Raw genomic sequence first — 12,665 nt, forward strand, 5'->3', positions numbered from 1 at the left:
GGCCACAATGGCCAGAGACATGCCGATCTGGGTCTCCCACCTGGGTGTAGGAGCCCAAGGACTTGGGCCATTTTCCACTGCTTTCTCAGGCCATAGCAGAGAGCAGGATTGGAAGTAGAGCAGCTGGGACTTGAACCGGCACCCATGTGGGATGCCAGCACTACAGGTGGCGGCGTTACCCATTATGTCACAGTGCTGGCCCACAAAGCTTATCTTAAGGGCAATAGGTATTACTTATAAATAAATAAACCTTGTGGTTTTGTAATGGATAAGCATGTCTTTGTACTGGATAAGCATGAAAATAAGAATCAAGATTACTGGTTATTGAAATCAGATGCTAATAATTTGCTTCAATTCAAAATTATAATAAAATAACTGAACTGCCTTTATAAGGAACAAATAAATAAAAATAGTGCCACAAATGAAATACTCTCTACCTATGGCCTGAGGACTCTACTTTCCACTTTTACTCACTATTGGGTCCTGGTGTGGGGATGAAGAGTTTTAGGATTCCAGCTCCCCTCTACTTTTGATGAGATGTAGAAATGATGCTGAAAGATGGTTCTATCCTTCAACTAAGCCTACAGGGCACCCATGGGCAAAATGTCAATGAAAATAACATTATGGATTTATTCTAACAAAAATATCTTCTGCTGCTTTCACAGTTCTAGTCCTAGAAATTATCCTAAAACCATATCCTTTCTTAAAGAGCAAGATATATATTAGTATTCAGTGCCTGGGAAGAAGCTAAACATATCTTGATTGCTATTCTATACCATCCACTTTAACAAAGCTATACTATTTTAGTTATATCTGCAGTCTACCATGGATAGGCATGAAGTGAATCTCACGCAGAATTAACTCATTTATATAAACCTCTTCAAAAATACTGTTTCCATGGATGGATTCAGAATAATTACAAATTCTTACCATCTTAGACAAGAACAAAAGAAATAGCTCAACAATTTGAATTAATGATAAATATGGAAAAATTTATTGATTTGAACTCCAAAACATGCTTGTTAAATGGAGATTTTCAAAACTGAGACTCTTTATAAAATAAAATTCCATGAAATTCCTTATTTTGATCACACACATAGTTTTTGAGGAACAGTTTTCTTCCTATTCTTGGGTTAATAAAGTTAAATTTGGGATACAGAGCTAGGTCTACAGAAGCCCTGTAACAGTCTTACATATTAATTAATGTAAAGGTATCACTTGAGGGAGACTTTTTTTATCTGTTTAATTATCATATTTTAAAACATTTATTTTACTTATTTGAAAGGCAGAATTGAGAGAGAAAGAGAGAATGAGAATGAGAATGAATCTCTTCTACCCACTGGTTCACTCCCCAAATGGATGCAACAGCTGGGGCTGGACCAAGTCGAAGCCAGGGCCTTCTTCCTGGTCTCCCATGTGGGTCCAGGGGTACAAGCACTTGGGCCATCCTCCACTGCTTTCCCAGGCACATTAGAAGACAGTGGGATTTAAGTGGAGCAGCCAGGACTCAAACTGGCGCCCGTATGGTATGCCAGCATCATAGAAGGTAGCCTCACGTGCTTTGCCACAATGCCGGGCCCTTAATTATCATATTTGTACTAATGAAGAAATCATTAGTGTACACAGAGAAAATACTGCAGAGGTCATAAATAGCAATAACTAAACACATTAGAGAATTTCTTATATAAAATTTTGACCAGGGCTGCCTAAAATAAATAAAATGTGAGCCAAAAATATGAGCAAGTAGTCACATTAAAAAGTAACAAGAAGGGGCTGGCACCATGGCAAAGTAGGTCAATCCTCCGCCTGCGGTGCCGGCATCCCATATGGGCGCCGGTTCTAGTCCCAGCTGCTCTACTTCCAATCCAGCTTTCTGCTATGGCCTGGAAAAGCAGCAGAAGATGGCCCAAGTCCGTGGGCCCCTGCACCCATGTAGGAGACCAGGAAGAAGCTCCTGGCTCCTGGCTTTGGATTGGCACAGGCTCCAGCCATTGCAGCCTTTTGGGGGAGTGAACCAATGGAAGGAAGACCTCTCTCTCTGTCTCTCCCTCTCACTGTCTGTAATGTCATTAATAGCATGGTTTATACAATCTCTAGGCACAATGGACTACCCTTATTTGTTGGGGAATGGAGGAAGGCAGATTCACAGATGCTACCCAAGGGGCCAGTCTTGCTAAAGTTAACAGCCTTAGGCTTGTTACCTTTTCTGCTTAGATCAGTTGAATAAAACTATGTTAATAAATTAATTCTACCTATTGTTACTTTTTATTTTTTTAAAGACAAGTATCACATGATCTCAGTCACATATGCAATTTTTTTTAAGATTTGTTTATTTTTATTTGAGAGGTAATTATAGCACATACCAAGTTAGGTTGGTTACATTGCAAGTGCTCAAATCTACAAGTGGCCCAAATCATATGGCTTACTATTGCACCACATTAATCAGTCAGGATATAAAAGCCAAAATAGTTTTTTTTTGCTCATGAGCACAATAAATGAGATATACTATACTTTCAGAATAAATGTGATGCGAACCTACATACTCAACTATACCTGGACAGTTCAGACACGTGTTTAAATGGAAAACAACAAAAAGAAGATAGTGATGAAAGAAATGAGACAACAAAGCTATAAGACACATAGAAAAGCAAAATGGCCTAAGTCCTCTCTTATTAGTTATTTAACTCTCCAACAAAAAGTGATTGGCAAAATAAAAAAGATTTGACTATATTCTATCAACGAGACACTCATTTTAGATATAAAGACATCAAAAGATGGAAAATGAAAGGATGGAAAGACTCCATGAACACAGTTACTAAAATAGTGGTTAGTATGCACACTAATGTCAGACAAAAATAGACTTTAAGTCAAAACTGTCACAAGTGACAAAGCAGGACATGATATATGGACAAAAGGGTCAATTCACCAAAAAGATACTATAAACATTTATGGAGCAGAAATCACAGCCTGCAAATCGACGGAAGGACAAACAGCTGGGGACTCCAACACCACCCTATTTTCAATAATGGGTAGAACCACCAGACAGAAGATCAATGTGGAAATAAAGGACTTGAATAATACTATGAACAAACTGGACCAAACAAGACACACACACACAGAAAACGCCAAACAACAGAATAGACATTTTTCTCAAGTGTTACATTGAACAGTCTCCAGATTAATCCATATGTTCAGACATACAAGTCTTAACACACTTTAAAATTCTGAAACCATACAAAATTTCTTTTCCAATCACAGTAGAATGAAACTAGAAATAAAGAGCTGAAGGAAAATGGAAAAATGCACAAATTTGTGGAAATTATACATTCTTACACAATCTTCAGAGTTGTAATTTCAAAGAAAACAGAAGGAAAATTGCAAACAAAATGAAACTGAAAACACAACAAAAGCTTATGGGGAATAATAAAAGTAGTGCTAAGAGACAAATTTGTAGCTGTAAATGCCAACATTATAAAGGAACTCATATTAATAACTTTGTATCGTAAAGAACTAGAAGGTAAAAAATGTAGTATAACTAATGAAATGCTGAAGATTTCAAAAATTAGAGAAACAAAGGAAAAACCTCAAAAGTTGTTTCATTGAAAAGATAAATAAAACTAAGAAACTTTTAGCTATAATGACTAAGAAAAAAGAAATGCAATTGTAAAAATCGGAAATGAAAGTGGAAACTTTACTATGAATCTTCCATATATAAAAAGGATTAGTAAGATAATGTTATGAACAAATTTATGCCAAATGCAACAAAATGATAACCTATATAAAACTGATAGATTCTTAGAAGCATAAATTTCACTAAAACCATACTGTAAAGAAATACAAGATATGAATAAACCTATCATTAGTGAAGAGATTGAAAAATAATCAGAAACCTCTCAAGAAGACCTGAACCAGACGGATTCACTGATAAATTATACTAAACATTTAAAGAATTAATACCAAGCCTCCAATTCTTCCAAAAAGCTGAAGGAAAAGCACTTTATAGTCATTTTAGTATATTTAGCATTACTCTGATACCAAGGCTAGAAAAAGACATAGAACAAGGACTCTACAGAGCAATATCCATTATGAGTACTGATGTGAAAATCCTAAACAAAATACTACTATACAATTCAGCAACATATAAAAGGATTATACACCAGGACCAACTGGAATTTATTCCTGTAATACAAGAATTGGACAATATACAAATATTAAGCAATGTAACACATATCATGTTAATTGAATGGAGGAGAAAACTCACATGATCATCTCAACTAAATAAGAAAGAATTTGACAAAACCCAACAATCTTTCATGATATAACACACAATAAACTAAGACTAGAAGAAAACCTCCTTAACACTGATAAAAGCCATGGATTGAAAACTCACAGCTATTATACTCAGTCATGAAGGACTGGAAGCTTTTCCATTAAGTTCAAGAACAAGACGAGGATGCCCAGTTTCACATTCTAGTTAATGAAACAGTGGAAGTTCTACCTAGAGTAATAAAGTAAAAAGAGGAAATAAAAGACATCCAAACTGGAAAGAAAAATATACAGATGATATGATCTTATATGCAGAAAATCCTAAATATTACACCCACTGCCAACACACATATTCCTGTTAGAGCTAATCAACTCAAGCAAAGTTGTAGGATAGAAGCCAACAAACAAAATCAGCTTCATAGTTTATACATTAACAATAAACGACCAGAGCAGGAAATTAAGAAAATAATCCTGGGGGAAGTGCTGTGGCGCAGTGGGTTAATACCCTGACCCGAAGCGCCCGCATCCCATATGGGCACCAGTTCTAGTCCAGGCTGCTCCTCTTCTGATCCAGCTCTCTGCTATGGCCTGGGATAGCAGAAGAAGATGGCCCAAGTCCTTGGGCCCCTGCACCCACGTGGGAGACCTGGAAGAAGCTCCTGGCTCCTGGCTCTGGACTGGCGCAGTTGTGGCCACTGCAGCCATCTGGGGAGAGAACCAGCAGATAGAACACCTCTCTCTCTGTCTCTACCTCTTGCTGTAACTCTGCCTTTCAAATAAATAAAATAAATCTTTAAAAAAATAATTCCATTTGCAATAGCATCAAAAATAATAGAATTAATCTAATGAAGGAGGCAAAAGGTTTGTACACTGAGAAATATAAAATACCGCTGAAAGAAATTAAAGATAACAAATGGGAAGGCACCCTGTATTCATGGATTAGAAGACTTTCCATAAATTAGGATAACAAAGTTTCTCAACCTGATCCAGTTTAAAAGTTTAAAGTGACCCTCCACTGTGGAGGGAAGGAGCAATTAACAAGAAAATGTGACTATCATAATGTATATGCGCCCAATTACAGGGTGCCTGGTTATTTAAAAGAAATGTTAATGGATCTCAAGGGAGACATAAACTCCAATAGTAATGGGGGACTTCAATACTCCACTTTCAGCAATGGACAGTTCAACTAGACAGAAAATCAACAAAGAAACAACAGAGCTAATTGACATTATGGACCAAATGAACCTAACGAATATCTATATAACTTTTCACCACACAGTTGCAGAATACACAATCTTTTCATCAGTGTATGGAACTCTAGGATAGACCATATGCTAGTCCATAAAGCAAAGTCTCAGAAAATTAAAAAAAATCGAAATCATCCCCATACCTCCTCTCCGACCACAATGGAATGAATCTGGAAATCAACAACTCAAGAATCTCTAGACCATATGCAAATACATGGAAACTGAACTAAACCTCTCCAGGTTTAGATTTGATAGTCACATTCTAATCCTTGTATTGACAGATAAATTCCCTATTCTAATGCAATTCAGATCTAATGCTATTTTAATATGTTCTATTTATATTTTGAAAAATATGATGCTCTAATGAATAAAAGTATGAAAAAGATGTGAAATACATTCAGACTTCTATAAAAATAAAAATTTTATAGTTCAAAAAAGAGAAATTAAAACATTTCTAAACCAAATGAAGGTGAAAATACATCATATCAAAAGCAGTGTTAAGAAGAAACTTTACAGCATTTGGTGCCTACACGAAGAACTTGGAAAGGCACCAAACAAATGAGCTATCAACGCATCTCAAGGACCTAGAAAAACAACAGCAAACCAAACCCAAAACCAGTAGGAGAAAAGAATTAAAATTAGAGAAGAAATAAAGTTGAAACAAAAAATACGAAAGATCAGTAAAATGAAGAGCAGTTTATTGAACAAATAAAATTGACACACCTTTGGGCCTACTAACCAAACAAAAGGAGGTAGAACCCAAGTCAATAAAATTAGAGATGAAAAAGGAAATGTAACAACAGACACTGCAGAAATAAAAAGAATAATCAGAAATTACTACAAAGAGATGTATGTCAACAAATTGGGAAACCTAAAAGAAACAGATAGATTTCTGGACACATACAACCTACCTAAGTTGAGCCATGACAATACAGAAAATCTAAACAGACCAATAACCAAGATGGACACTGAATCAGAAAGAGAGAACTTCCCAACAAAGAAAATTCCAGGACCAGATGGCTTCACTGCTGAATTCTACCAGACATTTAAAGAAGAACTAACTCAAATTATTCCCAAGCTATTCAAAACAATTGGAAGGGAAGGAATCCTCCCAACTTCTTCTAGGAAGCCAGCATCACCTTATTCCTAAGCCTGAAAAAAATAGAACAGAGAAAGAGAACTACAGACCAATTTCCTTGATGAACATAGATGCAAAAATCCTCAAGAAAATACCAGCTAATCGAACCCAACAACACATCAGAAAGATCATTCACCTGGACCAAGTGATATCCAGGAATGGTTCAACACTGGGAAATCAGTCAATGTGATACAGCACATTAACAAACTGAAGAACAAAACCCATATAATTATCTCAATAGATGCAGAGAAAGTATCTGATAAAATACAACACCATTTCAAATTGGTATAGAAGGAACATTCCTCAACACAATCAAGGCAATTTATGACAAATTCATAGCCATGGCCAATGTCCTATTGAATGGGGAAAAGTTGGAAGTGTTTCCATTGAGATCCAGAACCAGACAAGGATGTATACTCTCACCACTGCTATTCAAATATAGCACCGAATATTTTAGCCAGAGCCATTAGGCAAGAAAAAGCAATCAAAGGGATGCAAATTGGGAAGGACAAAGTCAAAATATCTCTATTTGCAGATGACATGATTCTATATACAGGGGTTCCTAAAGACTCCACTAAGAGTATTGGAACTCACAGAAGAGTTTGGTGAAGTAGCAGGATATAAAATCAACACACAAAAATCAACAGCCTTTATATACACAGACAATGCCATGACAGAGAAAACTTCAACCCCATTCACAATATTTAATCAAGGATGTCAAAAATCTCTATGATGAGAATTACGAAACATTAAAGAAAGAAATAGAAGAAGACACAGAAAAATGGAAAAATCTTCCATGTTTGTGGATTGGAAGAATCATCAAAATGTCCATACTACATAAAGCAATTTACAGATTCAATGCGATACCAATCAAAATACTAAGGTCATTCTAATCAGATATAGAAAAATGATGCTGAAATTCATATGGAAACACAGGAGACCCCAAATAGGTAAAGCAATCTTATACAACAAAAACAAAGCTAGAGGCATCACAATACCAGATTTCAAGACATACTTTAGGGCAATTATAATCAAAACAGCCTGGTACTGGTACAAAAACAGATGGCTAGATAAATGGAACAGAATAAAACACCAGATATCAACCCATGCATCTACAACCAACTTATTTTTGACAAAGGAGCCAAAATCAGTTTCTGGAGCAAGGACAGTCTCTTCAACAAATGGTGCTGGGAAAACTAGATCTCCATATGCAAAACGATGAAGCAAGAACCCGACTTTACACCTTACACAAAAATCCAATCAAAATAGATTAAAGATCCAATTTTACCACCCAGTACCATCAAATTATTAGAGAACATTGGGGAAACTCTGCAAGACATTGGCACAGGCAAAGACTTCTTAGAAAAGACCTCAGAGGCACAAGCAATTAAAGCCAAAATTGAAAAATGGGATTACACCAAGCTGACAAGCTTCTGCAGTGCAAAAGAAACACTCAGCAAAGTGAAGAGGCAACTGACAGAATGGGAGAGATTATTTGCATACTATGCAACTGATAAAGGATTAATAAACACAATATATAAGGAGATCAAGAAATTCAACAACAACCCAGTTAAGATATGGGCAAAGGATTTAAACGGACATTTTTCAAAAGAGGAAATCCAAATGGTCAAAGACACATGAAAAAATGCTCAGGATCACTAGCTATCAGGGAAATAAATCAATACCATAATGAGGTTTCACCTCACCCCAGTTAGGATGACTTTCTTACAGAAACCAACAAACAACCAAATGCTGGCGAGGATGTGGGGAAAAAGGTACCCTAATCCACTGTTGGTGGGACTGTAAATTGGTACAGCTACTGCCAGAAATCTGAATATAGATCTACCATATGACCCAGCCATTGCATTCCTGGGAATTTACACAAGGGAAATGAAAGCATACGAAAGAGTCATCTGTACCTCATGTTCACTGCAGCTCAATTCATAATAGCTAAGATTTGGAACGAACCCAAATGCTCATCAACTGAAGACAGGACAAAGAAATTATAGGACATGTACACCATGAAATTCTACAAAGCAGTAAAAAAAAAAATGTGAAACCCTGTCACTGACAACAAAGTGGATCAAACCGGAAAACATCATATTTAGTGAAATAAGCCAGTTCCCAAAGGACAAATACCATATATTCTCTCTGGTCTGTGGTAACTAACAAAGCAACTAAATGGTAATCTATAAAAGTGAAATGCAATGACTTTGAGCAGCCCTTGTCTCGAATGCTGAGAAACAGTGTTTTTCATATTATTTGTTGAATTCCTTACTTAGTATAGCTAATCATATGTGTTATAAAGTTAATTGAGGGGCTGCCGCCTGCAGCACTGGCATCCCGTATGGGCACTGGTTCAAGTCTCAGCTGTTCCACTTCTGATCCAGCTCCCTGCTATGGCCTGGGAAAGCAGTAGAAAATGGCCCAAGTCCTTGGGCCCCTGCACCTGTGTGGGAGACTGGGAAGAAGCTCCTGGCTCCTGGCTTCAGATTGGTGCAACTCGGGCTGTTGTGGCCAATTTGGGAGTTAACCAGCAGATGGAAGACCTCTCTCCTCTCCCTCTCTCTGCCTCTCTTCCTCTCTCTGTGTAACTCTTTCAAATAAATAAATAAAACTTAAAAAAAATAAGTTAATTGAAAGTTGATCTTAGTAAAAAATAAGAAAGGGAATTGGAGTGGGAGGAGGAAGAGGGGTAGGAGTGTGGGTATGATGGGAAGAATTACTATGTTCCTAAAGTTGTGTTTATGAAATGCATAAAGTCTGTATTCCTTAAAAAAAAGGTTTCTGGGGAAAAAAGAAATTTCAGTATATATACACTATGGAGTACTTTTCAACTGTAAAAAAAAAAAAAAAAAAAAGAAATTCTGTCTTCTGCAACAAACTGGATACAACTGGAAAATATTATACCAAGTGGAATTACAGTCCCAAAAAGACAGATATGTTTTCCATGATCCAAGGTAGCTAATAAGAGTACCTGAAAAGTAATGCATTAGGGTGAAATAGACATTTTGAGATTCCATGATTGTTTACGGCCCTTGTCTGTTCTGTTGTTGAACAGTTTTTTTTTTTTCTTTTTTCTTCATAGCATTTGTTGAAATCTTTTACTGAAAATAAGTCTTTGTAAAAATTAAGAGTGGGAATGTGTGTGTGTGGGGGAATGTCACTATGTTCCTAAATCTGTATATATGAAATATATGAAACTTGTATAAATTAAAAAAAGATGTGGGATATTATTTAGCCTTAAAAAGTAATAGTTCTGATACATGCTGCAAAATACATGAACCATGAAAACATAATAAGAGAAATAAGAAATAAAAGGACAAAGAATGTATGATTCCACTTATATAAATTCTTGGAATAAGGTTACCAGGAGTGGAGAGAAATGGGAATTATTGTTCAATGAGTATAGGACTTTCAGTTTTGGGTGATAAAAATTCTCTGGAAATGGATAATGGTGATAACTGCACAATACTGTGAATTCACTTAATATACCAACTAAAAATGACTGTGGGTCTGTTTTCTGTTATCAAATTTAAAAAAATTAAAAGCTACCAATCTTCTGAAAGAGGATTTGGCAATATCTAACTAACTACGTCTGACTTAGCTTTTGATCAAATAATTCCACTTTTAGGACTCTATCCTGAGGATGGAACTCTAACCACATATAATATACGTAATATTTGTTATACTATTATTTATAATTGCAAAATATTGGGAGTAACTCATATGCTCGCAAAGACAGTAAAATGTTTTATAGCACAGGTTCAAAATTTAAGGATGGTCTGACATGGAATAATTTCCAGGAGAAATTATTAAGTGAAAAATCTAAGTGTCAAAGAGAATGCTGCTGCCTTTAGGTAAGAAAAAAGGGGATAAAAGAAAATACCCATGCACTCTCATTTTCACAAAGGCCTACAGAGATTGGGCAAAAAGGAGCAGCAATAATGAGGGAATGAGACAGAGGCAATAGAGAAGAGAGGGCAATGACACTTTCCAAGTATATTTCTTTGTGTAGCTCTCATGGAGCGAGGGTCATATCCCAAGGATTCCAAAATAAAAACAACTTAAAAGTAACTATAATGTGATAGGGGACATAAAACAAAATATAAACAGCCACAAATTAATCCAATATATTATAAACATGGTAAAATGACTACGGGGGAGAGGGGAACAATCAGTGCAAGTAATTGGAAAACAGTATTTTGTCACTAAAGACAAAAAGCAATTCTGAAATATGTATGCTACGATGGAACAACTATTTTTTGATAATTAGAGTCAGGTTTCCTACTATAAACAAAGAGCTTCCTGGAAATGTGGTTGATTCTAGGGCTGAGGCAGGGAAACGCCTGCTTGTTTCATCCAGTGGTGCCAGAAAGTAAAAAATAATTGTATAAACTGAAAGTATACAGGAGGCAACCTTAACGGTCTTGCAACAGCATAAGCTTGAACTGTAAGCAATAAAATGTTAGTATTATGGAGTAGTAGTATTACAGTGTCATACAATAATAAAATATTAATGAGCTCACACTGATTTAAGTAAATAATTGAGTAAGTGAGGGTAAGCTAGCTCTTACAGGAGAATTCTAATAAATATATGTAGATAGGATCACGGAAATTGAAAATCACCATTGGATAAACACAGTAGTAATAAGTGTACAGGCAGAAACCATCAACTGCTACTAAAATTAGTGAGTGAAAGGATAGTTGTATGACCTCAAAGAAACTTACTAAAAGGAAAAAAATAGCGACTTCACTGTGTAGAAAACTGGCAGACAGCACCTTAATGAAGCGATGGAAGTTATTGTTACTAGCAATAGGCAAATCAGTACCGGGGATCCTGGCTTCACTGATTTGAAACACTGAGAAAGCCAAAGCACTTCCTTGGTATTCTTGACAGAAATGCATATCCTCAATGGAATCCATAAGAAAACATTAGGTAAAAACCAACGTGATACACATTTTACTAAACAACTTATCAGTACACTTCACTTGTGTCAAGGTCAGGAAAGACCAAGAGAGAATGACTAATTGTCAAAGAAAGAGGAGACTAAGAATGCATGACAACTAAAAGCAATGTAGGAAACTGGATCACAAAAAAGCACCATTGGTAAAACTGGTGATATCTGAATATGGTCCACTGATTAGGTCGTAGTATTTTATCAGTGTTAATTTTTCAGTTTTGTCATGATTTTGCCATATGTTAACATTAGGGGAATCTAAGCAAAGACATGAAAACTCTACCATTTTTGCAACTTTCTAGAAGTTTAAAATTCAAAAATAAAGTTAAAAGAGAAAATATCATATTTAAATCTTTGGCAACCATCGTTTGGTACATTCATAATTATTCACCAGGCTGAATGAATATTTCTGATAATTATTCTTAAGTTAGAAAATCTTGAGAAGGTTTCTCTTTCTGTAATTCTTATATACTTATACCTTTATAATGAGTTAGTATGGCAATTTTTTTTAACCCATGACAGTGAATTCCCCGAGAAAAGACTAAAAGACTTACTTCTACATCCTCTGTGACTTACAGTTTTGTCAAAAGTTAATGTTCACTAAACATACTGTGATTGAGCAAAAAGTTATGTAAAATATCTCAATGATACAGGAATTATTACTTACGCTCCACAAAGGAAGTAAAGAGCATTCTAAATCTGCTAAGTCGACTACCTTCATCTGCCCACATTCGTATCACTCCAACTCCTGTTTTAAGCATTACGTCATTGGCCACAGTGCTGCAAAACTTGGCCTTCAGATTTTCAATAGAACTGCTTCCATCATAGACTGCAACAAAGTTTCTCTTGCATTCATTTGAGTGCTCCATTTGATAATCTAGGAACCTCAAATAAATCTGTAACATTAAAACAAAAATAGCGCTTCAAAAAAAGATAATGAGTTTTTCCTATTTCTATAATCCACAGTAAAAATGGCAGTCTAAATTATGACAGCTGACTGAAAAACATAAAAGACAAAAGGCTGAAGCTGAAGTAGTTAAAAGAAAGAGGTCT

General features: G+C 35.8%; 1 protein-coding gene across 5 annotated transcripts in view; it reads right to left on the bottom strand.

Moving 5' to 3' along the window:
* NETO2 (neuropilin and tolloid like 2) overlaps positions 1–12,665 on the bottom strand; it is a 70,700-nt gene that overhangs the window by 17,187 nt on the left and 40,848 nt on the right. For all 5 annotated transcript variants that reach the window (XM_017337622.4, XM_051833887.3, XM_008248376.5 and 2 more), the window contains one exon: positions 12,280–12,508. In XM_017337622.4, the coding sequence (XP_017193111.1) occupies positions 12,280–12,508 (229 nt within the window). The remainder of the gene's footprint in view (positions 1–12,279; positions 12,509–12,665) is intronic.

Source organism: Oryctolagus cuniculus, chromosome 18, assembly GCF_051225735.1.
Source record: "Oryctolagus cuniculus isolate XC-2025 breed Fujian yellow rabbit chromosome 18, ASM5122573v1, whole genome shotgun sequence".
Lineage (NCBI taxonomy): Eukaryota > Metazoa > Chordata > Mammalia > Lagomorpha > Leporidae > Oryctolagus > Oryctolagus cuniculus.